The sequence below is a fragment of the Piliocolobus tephrosceles genome, chromosome 7, assembly GCF_002776525.5.
Source record: "Piliocolobus tephrosceles isolate RC106 chromosome 7, ASM277652v3, whole genome shotgun sequence".
Classification (NCBI taxonomy): domain Eukaryota; kingdom Metazoa; phylum Chordata; class Mammalia; order Primates; family Cercopithecidae; genus Piliocolobus; species Piliocolobus tephrosceles.
The window spans coordinates 148,017,555-148,035,371 of NC_045440.1; the positions used below are offsets into that span (position 1 = coordinate 148,017,555).

The 17,817-nt window shown below is 50.8% G+C and overlaps 1 protein-coding gene across 1 annotated transcript in view; it reads right to left on the reverse strand.

Moving 5' to 3' along the window:
* Positions 1 to 17,817, reverse strand: part of ARHGAP39 (Rho GTPase activating protein 39) — a 152,862-nt gene that overhangs the window by 33,747 nt on the left and 101,298 nt on the right. The window contains exon 3 of the mRNA XM_023188294.2: positions 11,295 to 11,726. Within this exon, the coding sequence (XP_023044062.1) occupies positions 11,295 to 11,726 (432 nt within the window). The remainder of the gene's footprint in view (positions 1 to 11,294; positions 11,727 to 17,817) is intronic.

A 17,817-nucleotide genomic window follows, 5' to 3' on the forward strand; every position in this document is an offset into this window, starting at 1 on the left:
AAAAAGCTAGAGAAATGACTGAACATGTTAAGTAGAGACATAAAATACACAAAAAAGAACCCAATCAAAGTTTTAGAGATAAGCATTATGATGTCTGAAATGAAAAATACACTGGGGCTGGGCATGGAGGCTCACACCTATAATACTAGCACTTTGAGAGGCTGAGGCGGGAGGACCACTCGAGGCCAGGAGTCTGAGACCAGCCTGGGCAACGTAGTGAGATCTTTAAAAAAAAAAAAAAAAAAAAAAAGTAAAAAATTGGCTAGGCACAGTGACTCAGCCTGTAATCCCAGCACTTTGGGAGGCCAAGACGGGCAGATCATCTGAGGTCAGGAGTTCAAGACCAACCTGACCAATATGATGAAGCCCTGTCTCTCCTAAAAAACACAAAAATTAGCCGGGTACGGAAGCATGTGCATGTAATCCTAGCTACTTGGGAGGCTGAGACAGGAGAATCGCTTGAACCTGCGAGGCAGATGTTGCTGTGAGCCGAGATTGCACCACTGCACTCCAGCCTGGGAAACAAGAGCGAAATTCCATCTCAAAAAAAAAAAAATTATATATATATAAATTAGCCCAGTGTGGTAATATGTGCCTGTAGTCTCAGCTACTTGGGAGGCTGAGAGGATTGTCTGGGCCCAGGACGTTGAGGCTGCAGTGAGCCGAGACTGCATCACTGCATTCCAGCCTGGGCAACAGCAAGGCCTTGCCTCAAAACAAAACAAAATCAAATCCACCACTAGAAAGAAAAAAAAGTTTAGTGAATTTGAAAGCACAACAATAGAAATGATCCAAAATTAAACCTACAAAAAACAAAGAGGAAAAACAAAGAAAAAAGAGAAAGTGGGACTGAGCTCAGTGGTTCATGCCTGTAATCCCAGCACTCAGGGAGGCCAAGGGGGGTGGATCACTTGAGGTCAGGAGTTCAAGGCCAGCCTGGGCAATGTGGTGAAACCATGTCTCTACTAAAAATACAAAAATTAGCCAGGTGTGGTGGCGTGTGCCTGTAATCACTTGGGAGGCTGAGGCAGGAGAATCGCTTGAACCCAGGAGGTGGAGGTTGCAGTGAGCCGAGACTGTGCCACTGCACTCCAGCCTGGGCAATAGAGTGAGACTCCATCTTAAAAAAAAAGAAAAGAGGCTGGGCGTGGTGGCTCAAGCCTGTAATCCCAGCACTTTGGGAGGCCGAGACGGGCAGATCACGAGGTCAGGAGATCGAGACCATCCTGGCTAACACGGTGAAATCCCGTCTCTACTAAAAAATACAAAAAAAAAACTAGCCGGGCGAGGTGGCGGGCGCCTGCAGTCCCAGCTACTTGGGAGGCTGAGGCAGGAGAATGGCGTAAACCCGGGAGACGGAGCTTGCAGTGAGCTGAGATCCGGCCATTGCACTCCAGCCCAGGCGACAGAGCGAAACTCCGTCTCAGAAAAAAAAAGAAAAGAAAAAAGAAAAGAAAAGAAAAGTGGAAATCATCCCATGGAGTCAGAGAGCTGCAGGGTGACCTCAAGTGACCTGAAACATAACTGGAATGCTGGGTGGGGGTTTGGGCACACACACAATCTAAGGAAAAGGCCAGGTACAGTGGCTCACACTTGTCGCACTATGGGAGGCTGAGGTGGGAGGATCGCTTGAGCCCAGGAGTTTGAGACCAGCCTGGGAAACAGAGAGAGACACCATCTCTACAGAAAAAAAAAAAAAAAAAATTGGCAGGGTATGGAGGTGCGTAAGCTTGTGGTCCCAGCTACTCAGGAAGCAGAGGTGGGAGGACTGGGAGGATCGTTTGAGCCCAGGAGGTTGAGGCTGCCATCATCTGTGATTGTGCCACTGCACTTCAGCCTGGGCTACAGAGCGAGACCCTGCCTCAAAAAAAAAAAAAAAAAAAAAAAAAGGTTTTGTTTTGGAAGAAAAAATGACTGAAAATTTCTCAAACGTGATGAAGACTATACACTGATAGGTCCAAGAAGCCACATGAACCCCAAGCATAAGAAACACGAAGAAAATGACATAAACGCCTATCTTAAGCAAATTGCTTAAAATGAGCAAAATAGAGAAAATAAAAGAGCTAGAGCCAGGTGTGGTGGTTCACTCCTGTAAATCCAGCACTTTGGGGGCCAAGGCAGGTGGATTGCTTAAGTCCAAGAGTTTCAGACCACCCTGGGCAACATGGTAAAACCCCATCTCTACCAAAAATACAAAAACAAGCTGGGTGTGGTGGTGTGCACCTGTGGTCTCAGGTGCTGAGGTGGGGGGATGGTTTGAGACTGGGAGGCAAAGGGGTGCAATGAGCAGAGATCATGCCATTCCACTCCAGCCTGGGGGACAGAGCCAGACCCTGTCTCAAAAAATAGAATGAAATTGGCTGGGTATGGTGGCTCATGCCTGTAATCCCAGCACTTTGGGAGGCCAAGGTGGGCAGATCACTTGAGGTCAGGAGTTTGAGGCCAGCCTGGCCAACATGGTGAAACCCTGGCTCTACTAAAAACAGAAAATTAGCTGGGCGTGGTGGTGCATGCCTGTAATCCCAGATACTTGGGAGACTGGGGCAGGAGATTTGCTGGAAACCAGGAGGCAGAGGCTGCAGTGAACTGAGATCATGCCACTGCATCCAGCCTAGGTGACAGAGTGAGACTCCATCTCATAAAAGAAAAAAAAAAGAATAAAAAAAGGAGCTAGAGTTAAAGGACATATTACGTAAAGAAATACAAAGATAAGAATGACAGCTGATTTCTTGTTAGAAATAACGCAAGCCAGAAGACAATGAAGTGGCAAAAAGGAATAAATCTTAACCTACACCCAGCAAAAGTAGCCTTCAAAAATGAAGATGAGGCCAGGCGTGGTGACTGATGCCTGTAATCCCAGCACCTTGGAAGGCTGAGGTGGGCAGATTAACTGAGGTTAGGAGTTCGAGATCAGCCTGGCCAACATGGCGAAATCCTGTCTTTACTAAAAAAATAAAAAAATTAGCCGGGTGTGGTGGCGCACGCCTGTAGTCCTAGCTACTCGGGAGGCTAAGGCAGGAGAATCACATGAACCTGGCGGGCAGTGGTTGCAGTGAGCCAAGATCACACCACTGCACTCCCGCCTGGGCAACAGAGTGAGATTCCATCTCAAAAAAAAAAAAGATGGAAGACTTTTTCAAAAATACAAAAGCTACAAGTCATTACCAGCAGCAGACTTGCACTTCAGTAAATGTCACACGAAGTCCTTGAAACAGAAAGAAATGGCACCAGATGGACATGAATCTGGATCCACAGAAGCAATCAAGAGCACGGGAAACAGGAACTGTGTGGGCTGATGTAGGAATGTCTGCTTAGTATTAAAATCTCTTTAAATGATAACTGACTGTTTAAAGTAAAAATGATAACAATGTATTGAGACATTGATAACATGTAGAAAAGTAATATACTTGACAGCAACAGGACAAAATTGGAGACAAATGGAGCCTAATAAATGCTGTTAGGTTCTTACATCATTTATGAAGTGGGATAATATCATTTGAAAGTTGATGATGATAAGTTAAGATAATACATAAACCCTAAAACAATCACTAACAAATAGTAAAAACCATAATTAAGAATCCAACAAAAGGAGATAAAGGTGAATTTAAAAATGCTCGATTAATGCAGAAGGAAAAAAAGAGAGAGAGAAGAAAAAGGGATTGAGAACAAAAGAGACAACAAACCAAACAGCAAGATGACAGATTTAAGCCTAACCATATACATCATCGTATTGTGTTAATGGTCTAAATCCCCTAATAAACAGGCAGGGATGTTCAGACTGAATAAAAACATGTGACCTAATAATATGATGCCTACAAGAAAAATCACAATAAAGACAAAAGAATAGGTAAAAAGTAAAAGGTTGAAAAAAGAAGTACCATGCTAACATGAATCAAAAGAAAGCTGGAGTGCCAATATTAATGTAAGTAGATTTTGGAGCAAAGAATATTTCTAGGAACAAAGAGGGTCAATGATGACGGGATTGACTCGTCAAGAGGACATAATCCTAAATGTTTATGTTCCTAACTACAGAGCCTCAAAATACTCTTGGGTATTTTGAGAGACATAAAAATGTATGTCCAACGACTTGTACATGAATGTTCACAGCAGTTTTATCTGTAATAGCCCAACCCTGCAAACAACCCCAATGCCCATCAAAAGGTAGTACATCCATACAATGGTAACTGCTAGGCAGTGAAAAAGGAATAAATACTGATACATGCAACAACATGTCAAAGCAGTTACATGCGGTGGAAGATGACAAAGAAGAGAGCATACTGCTTGAGCCCTTTAATGTAAAATTTTACAAATCACAAACTAATCTACAGTGAAAGAGGTAGATGTATGGTTCCTTAGGAATGTGGCGGATTGTGCAGAGACAGGTGGGAGGGGAACAGGAGGGCAAGGAGACTTCTGGCACCAGTGGAAAGTGCACTACCTTAATTGTGGTGATGGTCATGGGCGTGTACATACAAGACTTATCAAAATATATGCTTTAAAAGTGTGTGGTTTATTGCCTTTCAATTTTCCTTCCATAAAGTTGACACACTTGGAGAGACAGAAACATCAGGGCAAGGGCAGGAAGATATCCATCCAAATGTTAACAAAAACACACAGAGTAGTAGGTGTGGGGAACATGAAGACAGAGAGGACAACAGAAAAGCTTATATGCTGAGGCTGGCGCAGTGGCTCAGGCCTGTAATCCCAGCAATTTGGGAAGTTGGGGCGGGCAGATCACTAGAGGTCAAGAGTTCAAGACCAGCCTGGCCAACATGGTGAAATCACATCTCTACTAAAAATACAACAATTAACCGGGCGTGGTGGCTCATGCCTGTAATCCCAGCTACTCAGGAGGCCAAGGCAGGAAAATTGCTTGATCCTGGGAGGTGGAGGTTGCCGTGAGCTGAGATTGTGCCATTGCACTCCAGCCTGGGTGATAAGAGTGAAACTCCGTCTCAAAAAAAAAAAAAGCTTATAAGCCGAGCAGAACACGAGATGATGAACTAAACCCTCTTGTTGCATCGGCAATCTCATCAATGACTGTAACAATCCTGCTAAACAAAAGACGGGTGTTTGGACTAGATTTAAAATATAAGCCAAACGGCTATACATCATTTACAAGAAATAGACTGGATGGATGAAGGAGGCAAATTCTAACCAAAGAGAAACAACAGCACCACAAACTCTAAAAGTTGACTTCAAGGCATTTTTTTTTTTAACTAAGTGCACGCTAAATGATAAAAACTATAGAGTGAATAATAAACCAGTGACATAGTCGTGTATCATCATCATGATCAAGTGCCGTGCACCCTTTACAACCACATGTGCTGTCCTCCATAAGAACTGCAGCGCGGCGGGTCTGTTGACACTGGCGTCACGTGCTGTCCTCCGCACGAACCGCAGCGCAGCGTGTCTGTTTACACCGTGCACCCTTCACAGCCACACGTGCTGTCCTCCACACGAACCGCAGCGCGGCGGGTCTGTTTACACCGGCATCACCACAGACTTGTGACTACAGTGATGTACACAACCACACTAGGTCATATAAAATTTTCAGCTCCATTATAATCTATGAGACTACTCATATATGCAGCGTGCTGCTGACTGAAATGTTCTGTGGCACATGACTGTATTATAAAGACACCTATCTACCCAAACTAATTCATAATTCAACACAATTCTAGTCAAAATCCCAACAGAGTGGCCGGGAGCGGTGGCTCACGCCTGTAATCCCAGCACTTTGGGAGGCCGAGATGGGCGGATCGCAAGGTTAAGAGATTGAGACCATCCTGGCCAACATGGTGAAACCTCGTCACTACTAAAAATACAAAAATTAGGCCGGGCGCGGTGGCTCAAGCCTGTAATCCCAGCACTTTGGGAGGCCGAGACGGGCGGATCACGAGGTCAGCAGATCGAGACCATCCTGGCTAACACGTTGAAACCCCGTCTCTACTAAAAAATACAAAAAACTAGCCGGGCGAGGTGGCGGGCGCCTGTAGTCCCAGCCACTTGGGAGGCTGAGGCAGGAGAATGGCATGAACCCGGGAGGCGGAGCTTGCAGTGAGCTGAGATCCGGCCACTGCACTCCAGCCTGGGCCACAGAGCGAGACTCCGTCTCAAAAAAAAAAAAAAAATTAGCTGGGCATGGTGGCAGGCGCCTGTAGTCCCAGCTACTCGGGAGGCTGAGGCAGGAGAATCGCTTGAACCCGGGAAGCAGAGGTTGCAGTGAACTGAGATTGCGCCACTGCACTCCAGCCTGAGCGACAGAGCGAGACTCCGTCTCAAAAAAAAAAAAAAACAGAAAAAAAGAAAGAAAAAAAAACCTCCAACAGAGCTTCTCATGGAAGTCCTGGCCCCAATAATCCCACATCACCCCAGAATTCCTGAGACATTTTTGAAAAGAGATGGACACTCCAGTCCCCAGAAAGTGGGCCCTGAGCCATGGGTGACAGGGCAGGGCTAAGGCCAGACCCACGGCCTCTCCAATAGCAATTCTCTGAGAAGTTCTGTGCAGGCCCGAAGCTGTCCGTTCTGCTCAGTGAGAGGAAACAGGAGATTCTAGTGCTGCAGCACAGCACAGGCTCTTGAGGGAGAGTTATAAATCTGGCTTCGACTTGTGCAAGATGAGCTCCTGCCCGTTTCTGGTTGGGAGAAGCTGTTCTCCAGAGGGACCACAGGATTTAACTGCCGTCAGTATTTGCAGCAAACCAATAGGTTTGTTTTTCGCTTATTTCATTTAAACCATAAACCAGATGCTGCAGTCACCTTTCCACAGGAGCTCCACCTGTACACGTCACAAACGTCCTTTATTCCTTAACCTCCACAACAGTCTAAATTCTGTACCTTTCCGTATCATCTCCTTTGGGAAATGCCACTGGAGGGCAAGGACTCCTGGCCTGCTCTGGTGTGTGCTTAACTGCAGGCATAAGACTGCTCACATGGGTCTCATGGATCACATGAAAGTCCACACGGAGGTTCCCCGCTCTGTCCCCTAGGCTGGAGTGCAGTGGTGCGATCTCCACTCGCTGCAAGCTCCACCTCCCGGGTTTACGTCATTCCGCCTCAGCCTCCCATGTAGCGGGGACTACAGGTGCCCACCACCGCGCCCAGCTAAATTTTGTATTTTTAGTAGAGACGGGGTTTCACCATGTTAGCCAGGATGGTCTCGATCTCCTGACCTCGTGATCCACCTGTCTCGGCCGCTCAAAGTGCTGGGATTACAGGTGTGCACCACCGTGCCCGGCGGTTCCTCTGGTTTTCAAATGCACACAGATGCTGCTGTGACGACCGGAATACACACTCGAGGATGGTTCAACACGGGACCAGCCAGTGTAATGAACCACACTGACAGACTGAGGGGGGGACCACATGATCATCTCAACTGATGCGGAAAAGGCATTTGACAAAATCCACATGATAAAACCACTGAGAACACAAGGAGTATCAAGGAACCTGCTCAACAGAAAAGACTGGAAGCTTTCCCCCTGAGATCAGGGCAGAACAAGGAAGCCCCTTTCACCACTGCCATTCAACACTACACTGGAAATCCTACGCAGAGCAATCAGTTGAGAAGAAAAAGGCATCCAAATTGGAAAGGAAGATGTAAGATGATCACTAACCACAGATGACACAGTCCTATATATAGAAAATCCCAGAGAATATAAAAGAAGGTTACTACAGCTAACACAGAAATTCAGCAAAGTTGTACAATACAAGAACAACACACAATCAGTTATGTTTCCATACACCATAATGGACAATCCAGAAACAAACAAAAAAATTCCACTTACAATAGCATCAAAAAGAAGAACATATCTAGGAATAACCTTTACCAGGGAGGTGAAAGGACTGTACACTAGAAAATATAAAACGCTGCTAAAGGCCGGGCGCGGTGGCTCAAGCCTGTAATCCCAGCACTTTGGGAGGCCGAGACGGGCGGATCACGAGGTCAGGAGATCGAGACCATCCTGGCTAACACGGTGAAACCCCGTCTCTACTAAAAATACAAAAAAACTAGCCGGGCGAGGTGGCGGGCGCCTGTAGTCCCAGCTACTCCGGAGGCTGAGGCAGGAGAATGGCGTAAACCCGGGAGGCGGAGCTTGCAGTGAGCTGAGATCTGGCCACTGCACTCCAGCTCGGGCGACAGAGCAAGACTCCGTCTCAAAAACAAAACAAAACAAAACAAAAAAAACGCTGCTAAGAAAAATCAGACATAAACAAATGAAAAGACATCCTCTGTTCATGGATTAGGAAATTAGGCCTGGTGTGGTGGCTCACGCCTGTAGTCCCAGCACTTTGGGAGGCCGAGGCGGGTGGATCACGAGATCAGGAGATCGAGACCATTCTGGCTAACATGGTGAAACCCCGTCTCTACTAAAAGACAAAAAATTAGCCAGGCATGGTGGCAGGTGCCTGTAGTCCCAGCTACTTGGAAGGCTGAGGTAGGAGAATGGAGTAAACCCAGGAGGCAGGGCTTGTGGTGAGCCTAGATCGCGCCACTGCACTCCAGCCTGGGCGACAGAGTGAGACTCCATCTCAAAAAAAAAAAAAAAATTATATTGCTTGGATGAAATACCACCTTACAGATCCAACACAACCCCCCACACAGATCCAAAATTCCAAAACTTTCTTTTTGTTGTTGTTGTTGTTAAAAGAAGTGAAAAAGCCAATCCCCAAATTCATATGGAACTGCAAGGGGCTCCAAATAGCCAAAACAACCTTGAAAAATGAGAATAAAGCTCAAAGACTCACACTTTCCAGTTTCAAAACGTATTAGAAAGCTACAGTGATCAAAACAACGTGGTCCTGGCATATGGATCAATGCAAATCAATTGAGAGGCCAAGAAATAAACCCAAATCTACGACTAGTCAATATATATATATATTTTTTGAGACAGAGTCTCGCTCTGTCATCTAGGCTGGGGAACAGTGGTGTGATCTCGGCTAACTGCAATCTCCACCTCCTGGCTTCAAGTGATTCTCCTGCCTCAACCACCCGAGTAGCTGGGATTACAGGTGTGGACAACCACTCCCAGCTAATTTTGGTACTTTTAGTAGAGACAGGGTTCTGCCACATTGGCCAGGCTAGTCTCAAACTCCTGTCCTCAAGTGTTCTGCTCTCCTTGGCCTCAAAAAGTGCTGGGATTACAGGTGTGTACCACCTTTCTTGGCCAAAAGTAAAAACTTTGTACTTTGGCCATGCACGCTGGCTCATGTCTGTAATCCCAGAGCTTTGGGAGGCATAGGGGGCAGACTGCCTGGGCTCAGGAGTTGGAGACCAGCCTGGGAAACACAGTGAAACCCCCATTTCTACAAAAAAAATACAAAAATTAGTCACGTGTGGTAGCATGTGCCTGTAGTCCCAGCTATTTGGGGGGCTAAGGTGGGAGGGTCACTTGGGCCCAGGAGGTGGGGGCTGCAGTAAGCTAAGATTGCATCACTGCACTCCAGCCCCAGAGACAGAGACACTGTCTCAAAAACAAACAAAACAAAAACAACAAAAACCTTTGTTTTTCAAATGATACCATCAAGAAAGTGAAAAAAGGGGCCTGTAATCCCAACACTTTGGAGGCTGAGGTGGGTGGATCACAAGGTCAGGAGATGGAGACCATCCTGACTAACATGGTGAAACCCCGTCTCTACTAGAAATACAAAAAATTAGCCGGGCATGGTGGTGGGTACCTGTAGTTCCAGCTACCAGGGAGGCTGAGGCAGGAGAGTGGTGTGAACCTGGGAGGCGGAGCCTGCAGCGAGCCAAGATGGTGCCAGTGCACTCCGGCCCGGGCGACAGAGTGAGGCTCCGTCCCAAAGAAAAAAAAACGAAAAAAGAAGAAAGTGAAAAAAGGCTCAATGTCATTAGTCATTGAGGAAATGCAAACCAAAACTACAATGAGACATTTCACAGCGGCTACAATAGCTAAAAGAAATCTAAAAAGGAAAGTAAGTAGTGTTGGTAAGGCTGTGGATAACTTTGAACCCTCATATTTGCTGGTGGGATGTGAAATACAGGCCCTGGTCCTCTCTGTGCCCACCTTCTGCACTGCACCCACGCCACACCCGAGCCTCCACTGCTCACTCTGCCCTGAATGCCGACGCCAACACCATCTTCCCGGTGTGCTCCAGTGGCTCCTCCACACCTGATTTGCCTCCTGCCCAGTCTGCAGCAGGCTCCATCCCTGGCCTCCCTTTCATCCTGCCAGGCTGGGTCCACAGGGTAAACCTGCTGCCCGCCTCCCTCTGTGCTTGCACCTCGGCAGGGTGGGACGGAAGCCTGCCCTCCTCTAAGCTCTGTGGTATGCTCTGAATCCCTCTTCTGAAGCCTCAGATGAGCCCAACAGTCCAACAGGCTCCTTCCCACCTCTGCAGAAATCCCCTGGGCCTCAGCTCCCCTGGCAACCTCAGCCAAGCACCGAAACTCTGGTACTGGGGGAGACCAATCCCCTGCCTTTCTCTCCCTGGGGTCCAGCCTCTCCTCCCTCCCCTCCGAGGAGCCTCTATCCGCCCCTGCCGTGGCCAGGCTTCTGTCTGCCCTGGACCACAGCCTGGGCTCTGGGAAGGCCCGGCCTCCTGTCCCTGGGCCAGAGTCTTACATTCGCCATCCGTGACCCCATGGGACCCCAGAGCACACCCTGTATCCACCATGAGGCACCTGCCTTAGCTCTTCCCCACTGTCTTGCCCGTCTGCCACCTGCCTCAGCCCTTCCCCACTGTCCTCTCTGGACTCGCTTCCTAAGGTGCACTCACCCGGGGGGGGGCCCTTGCACTCGACCCTGACCTCTTCCTGCTTCTGAGGGCAGGGATCTCCTTGGCTCCCACCAACATAGACTGTGCTCCTTCAGAGCCACTGTGACTTGGGAGGGCCACCTCCAAGCCTGCTCAGACCCCTCAGCTGTGTCCACACTGATCTGCACCCCCCACCCGGGCCCCCCAGGTCCACACACCCCACACCTGCACCCAAATCCCCACATCTGCATCTACCATCAGCAGAGAGAGCTGGGTGAGCCCCTCAGACACTGCCCTCAGGAACCACCACCTGCCAGGGCTGGGCCAGCGAGGGGGAGAGTTGGAGGACCCAGAAACCTGAGGCTGAGCACCAGGCTCTGCTGCCCAGAGAGACAAGAAAGTGCTCACTGGGGACAGCAGCGGTGACTGCCACAGCCAAGGACGAGGCTGTGGCCACTCGCAGGGACAGAGTCTCCTGGGTCCCTGCCCACAGCCCTCACCCGGCCCCGCCCACCACCCTCACCAGTCCTGCTCTCACCTGGCCCCGCCCACAGCACCTGCCCCCCCCTCACCTGCCGCTGTCCTCCTTCACGGCCCCGTATGCCGCGGGCCGCCCGGTCCTCGCTGGCAACTCCTGCGTCTTCTCGGTGTCGGGCTCGGGCTCCAGGGAGGAGCTGGTGCTGCCCTCGCGGCTGACGCTGCTGCCGCGCCCGGGGCTGCTCTCGGCCGAGGCGCGCGGGGATTCCGTGTTCTGCTTCAGCGTCTGCAGCTTGGCCAGCGGGATGATGTCGCAGCCCTGCGGCCGGTGCCACACCGTGCGCTGCGTGCTGGCGTTGTAGTAGTAGAAGCGGGACGTGTTGGGGTCGAACAGCTCCCACCACTGGTTCTCGCTGGTGCGCTTGATGCGGACGCCGGCCGGCGGGTCCCACACGCACTCACCGGTGACCAGGTTGGCGTACATGCGCTCGCGGGTGCGCGGTTCGATGATCTCCACCCACTCCAACCTGGGGAGAGACAGCGTTAGGGTGGCTGGATCCACAGCGTCCGGGACCCGCGCCTCCCACCCCTACAGACCCCGGCTCCAGCCCCGGCTGCAAAACCCAGAAATCCTGTCACAGAGGACAGCAAACCCAAGCCCAGTCCGCCCCTGACTACTGCGCTCCTGAGCACCCGCACCCAGGGAGGCCCCCGGAGCCTCCAGCACCCCAGGGTGGTGCAGCCCTCTGGGGGTCCTGGGCCCCACGCCAGGTGGGGACATCCTGGTTGTGGTTGCAGGTTCCTGTCCTCACAGGCACCCAGGCCACAACCCCACTGCCCACCGCTCCGTCCTGCAGGATCGTGGCAAGGGCCTGTGAGTCACCACTGCACACTTGCTCAACTGCACACCTGCTCAGTAGCCCCTCTAATGCAACTGGACCACCACCTCCACTCTGGGTCGGGTCTGGAGGGGCCTCAGGCCCAGCTAAGTGCTGCTGGGCTCCCAAGATATGTTCTCCCAAGGGCCCCCAGAGCAGCAAGGCCAAGAGCCCAGCTGGCCCTCAGACCCTGCTGGAGGGCACAGTCTCTACCCCGCCCTCAGACCTTGCTGGGCAGTACAGCCTCCACCCGGCCCTGACAACCCCGCTGGGGGCACAGTCTCCACCTGGCCCTCAGAACCCCACTGGAGGGCACAGCCTCCAGCTCAGTAATGTTTCTCAGGCCTCTTCCACGTTTCTACACAGAAATAAAAACTCTTAGAGGCACAGAGCGCATCTTGGCAAAGCCACTGCCGGGAGGCGTCACCATAGGCCCGTGCATCCGTCTCTCAACCCTGTGACAGGCCTGGTCACCATACGCCCGTGCATCCGTCTCTCAACCCTGTGACAGGCCTGGTCCTCACCATCACCGGGTTGGTAAGGGGTCTTGTTTCCAGGGAAAAGGCACTAATCCCAGGGGCTCAGCAGAAGGAGAGGCGAGTGGTGAGGGCAGAAGGGCCAGCGGGCAACAGGCCCAGACAGGCTAGTGGGGGCCGCCTGCGGCTCCCCCAGGTCAAGGACAGAAAGAGCCCCCCCAGGGTGGCCAGCACAGACTGGCTGCGGGGGCGACCTTCATCCTACATCCCACCCCTTGAAACCAGGCCAGGGGCATGGTGGCTCTGAAAACGGGCTGTGATGCGCAGCGCACCAGATCGTGCGGCACCAAGGATCCAGGCGGAGTCTGTCCGTGCCACCCCCCAGAGGCCAGCTGGGGAAGCCGGGCCCTCACCCAGTGGCGGCAGCCCCAGCAGCAGCCCTTCGGGTTCTGGATCTGTTTCTTGCTGAAGCAGATGAGCAGCTGAGAAACACGCCCCGCCACCCAAGCCCTCCTTCAGGCCCTGGCCACTGGGCGCGGTTTGCCCCTCCGTGTTTGGGTGCCGCAGGCAGGAGGCACTGAGGGACACTCCATGTGGGGCCATGAGGTGGGTGTGCTCAGGGCCTTATGTGGGGAAGGAGCTGGCTCGGGGGTCTGGCCACAGGAGGAGAATGAGGCGAGGCGCCCGCACTGTGGGCTGAGCAGCTCAGGAGACAACCGTGGAGGCACAGGCCTAGGCGGGACTGGGTGCCCACCAGGGTTCCCCACTGCAGCATCCTGTATCGTCTCTCCGGCTACGAGGATCTCGTGGGGATTCCTTAAGGCCCATGACATCCTGTTTCTCTTCCACTTTCACCCACGACTTTCAGCATCGTGGACGCTTCTTGCCTGCATGCTCCACGGAGCTGGCCAGCACACAGTCTGCCCTTGCTGGCTGGAATTCTAAGAGTCGCACGATAAAGAATTTGTCATGCTGGCAGTGCTGTTGTGGGGGTGGTAGGTTACGGAGGTTTCTATTTTTCTGCATTTTCCAAGTGTTCCACAATATTCACAAGATTGCTACTGTCATTTGAGAAAAAAAAAACCACACATTATCTTCCTATAAAATGGTGCGTATTCCAAGTATGACATGCAATGAATCTTTCCAAGTGTCCAGTTTTAAAGTTTTAAGGATTTAGTGGGCAATGTTTCCATGAAGTATCTGCACTCTGATACTGGCCTATGCAGCACATCACTCAAGGGGATAAAAGGTATCTCCCTGCAGGGGTGTTTTAATTCAAATGCAAAGTTAATGACAAGGAAGGACAGTCACAGTTTATAATGAGATAAAGTGATATAGCTTTATTTTTAGAAGTGGCATATGTGTTTATATGTATATAGTTATGTAGAAAGTTACTGGAAGTCTAAAGCCAAATATTAAAAGAGGTTACCTGGCCGGGCACAGTGGCTCATGCCTGTAATCTCAGCACTTTGGGAAGCCAAGGTGGGCGGATCACTTGAACTTAGGAGTTTGAGACCAGCCTGGGCAACATGGTAAAACCTCATCTCTACAAAAAATACAAAAATTAGCCAGGCATGGTGGGTGCACCTCTGGTCCTAGCTACTCAGGGAGCTGAGGTGGGAGGATGGCTTGAGCCTGGGAAACAGAGGTTGCAGTGAGCTGAGATCGTACCACTGCACTCCAGCCTGGGTGACAGAGCAAGATCCTGTCTACACACACACACACACACACACACACACACACACACAGGAGGGGGTTACCTAGGAGTTGTGGAATTTGGTGTAATTTTACCTCACCCCCATTTTTGCTTTCAAAATGTATGATGGAAAATTTCAAACACGCACAAAAATACAGAGATTAGTGCAATGAACCCCATGTATGTGGTTTTAATTTTTCTAATTATTAATGTGGACAAGCATTTCCTCATGTTCCTAAGCCACTGACATTCCTCACTCTCCAGACACACATGGCTTTCCCATTACAATTTTCTTACTGATCTGCCAGCGTTGTGTATTTAGAAACGCACGTCCTAGGTGACACCTCCCGCTCCACTGTCTATGCTCTAAAGATCTCTGGCTGTGTGGCTTGTCTTTTCACTTTTCATGGTACCTTTTGCTGAAAATAAGTTTTTAATTTTAATATGGTTGAATTGGTTGAATTCATAAATCTTTCCTTCATGATTTCTCCTGTTTTCGTTTTTTTTTTTGAGATGGAGTCTTGCTTTGTCGCCTGGCTACAGTGCAGTGGTCTGATCTTGGCTCACTGCAACCTCTGCCTCCTGGGTTCAAGCAATTCTCATGCCTCAGTCTCCCAAGTAGCTGGGATTATGGGTGCCTGCCACCATGCCCGGCTAATTTTGTATTTTTAGTACAGATGGGGTTTCACCATGTTGGCCAAGCTGGTCTTAAGCTCCTGACCTCAGGTGATCCATCCACCTCGGCCTCCCCAAAGTGCTGGGATTACAGACGTGAGCCACCGTGCCTGGCCCTTTTGACCTTTTTAAAGAAAACTTCCCTACTTCTAGGCACAGATATTTCCTTTTTTCTTTCTTTCTTTTCTTTTTTTTTTTTTTTTGAGATGGAGTCTTGCTCTATTGCCCTGGCTGGAGTACAGTGGCGCGATCTCAGCTCACTGTAACCTCTGCTTCCCGGATTCAAGCGATTCTCCTGCCTTAGCTTCCTGAGTAGCTGGGATTACAGGCATGCACCACCACGCCCGGCTAATTTTTGTATTTGTAGTAGAGACGGGGTTTCATCATGTTGGTCAGGCTGGTCTCAAACTCCTGACCTTGTGATCCTTCCACCTCAGCCTCCCAAAGTGCTGGGATTACAGGCAGGAGCCACCATGCCCGGCAGATATTCTAAGCTGATTTTCACACTGAAGTCATTAATCTGCCTGCATTGATTTTTGTTTACTGTGTGAAATTTCATTTTCCCAGATGGATAGACAGGGATCTTAGGACAGCTTGTTAAATAGCTTTGTTTCCTCAGTGATAGACAATGGCAGCTCTATCTTAAATCTAGTTTCTGGCCAGGCACGGTGGCTGGCCCTGTCTCCCTTCCTTCTCTCCATGGACATCCCAAATCACCACACCACAGAGAACCTGGAGGGGCCAGCCAGGGGTTCCCAGCACCGGCTCACACAGAACCTGAAGGGGCCAGCCAGGGGTCCCCAGCACCGACTCACACGGAACCCGGAGGGGCCAGCCAGGGGTTCCCAGCACCGGCTCACAGAGAATCTGGAGGGACCCGCCAGGGGTTCCCAGCACTGGCTTCCCCTCGTGCGCTCTCTGGTCCTTAGCTCCAGGGCAACTCTCCTGGGAGACCCTTGACCTCAGCCCAGGATACGAAGTGTCAATGTCTCCCATTGTCAGAAACACAAGGACACCGACATGGTGCACCTTGAACCCCCAGAGCTCAGCACTCTAGGGAGAGAGGGTTGAGGCTTGGCAGGGCCAGGACCTCCTCCTGCCCATGGTGCCACGTGCCGCAGCCTGGGCCTCCTGAGGATGTCGCTGGTTGTGACAGTCCGCTGCACACACCATGCCCTTAAATCTCATCCCTCGTGGGCCCCTGCAGGACCCACAGTTTAAATGGGAAATCCAAGGCTCACATAAGTAAAAACGGCAACTGTTGAAAGGAGGTGGACAGGTACCCTGCCTTTCCCCTGGAGCCCAGCTCTCCCCGAGGGGCAGAGCTGCACCCCCATGGCTCAGCTGGGCTCTTCAGTCTTGTTACCTGACCCCCGTGACTCAGGGCAGTTTTTTTTTTTTTTTGGAGACAGAGTCTTGCTCTGTTGCCCAGGCTGGAGTGCAGTGGTGCAATCTCAGCTCACTGCAACCTCCACCTCCCAGGTTTAAGCAATTCTCCTGCCTCAGCCCCCCAAGTAGCTGGGATTACAGGTGTGTGCCACCACAGCTGGCTATTTTGTATTTTTAGTAGGAATGGGGTTTCACCATGCTGCCCAGGCTGGTCTCGAACTCCTGACTGCAAGTGATCCATCTGTCTTGGTTTCCCAAAGTGTTGGGATTACAGGAGTGAGCCACCACACCCGGCCTCAGGGCTGATTCTCAGCCAGCAGTGGACACAACAGGAATTCCTTTCACAATGTTTCTCACACTGCTGGAAGTGCAACCAGCTCAGCACCCAGCCTAGAATCACTTCCGGCTCTGGGGCACACCCTGGGGACGGGCTCCACTCTCCTCTGCCCCACAGGGTGTGCCCGGGACACCCCCAGTGTCTTCCAGTCTTATCCCTACCATGGCTGCAGTGTGGAGGACAGTTCTCTCCCCAGGAGGCCAGACCCCATGTGGCAGTCCCAGGCTCCCCTGAGCCCTTAGTGACAGCCTCAGGAGCGGCCTTGGAGTGTGACTCCTTCATAGACACTCGGCTTCAACTTGGGGCAGTGGCCAGAAAACTCTGGCCATTTCCAGGTGGTGGGTCCCATGCTGACACAGGGCTCAGGCCCTGCCCAGGGAAGCAGGAGCGTCCCCAGGACGGTTCCCACTGGCACCGGCTGGCCTGGGCTGCTGTCAGTCTGCTCTGTGGGACAGCAGCCATCAGCACCCGCACGTGGCTGCAGGCCCATCGCATACACCAGGATGGGCAATGATATGGTTTGGCTATGTCCCCACCCAAATCTCCTCCTGAGTCGCAGTTCCCATAACCCTCATATGTCGTGGAAGGGAACAAGTGGAGATAACTGAATCACGGGGCAGCTTCCCCCATCCTGTTCTCGTGACAGTGAGTTCTCACGAGATCTGCTGGTTTCACAAGGGGCTTCCCCTTCACTGGGCTCTCGTTCTCTCTCCTGCTGCCATGTGAAGAAGGACTTATTTGCATCCCTTCCACCATGATTGTTTCCTGGGTGTCCTCAGCCATGCAGAACCAGAAGTCAATTACACAAACCTCTTTTCTCTATAAATTGTCCAGTCTCGAGCATGCCTTTAGTTGCAGCATGAGAACGGGCTAATATAGGCGTCAAATAAGAAATGACAGCCAGGAAAGCACAAGGAAGAACCAACCGAAAACCAAGAGAGAAGGAGAGAGGCCACAGCAGCTCCTCAGGGTCCAGGTTTGGAGCCAGCACACGTGGAATGCACACTGCTGTGACTGGCATTCATGACAAGATGAGTTTCTACAGAGGAAGGAAAATGTAGAGGGTGTATAAAGAATTAAGTGGAAAATCTAAAATGTCAAAATAAATCCCTGAAAGTAACGTGTTATACAGGTTTAAGAAGAAACTAACGCCGAAGGATGAAGGGA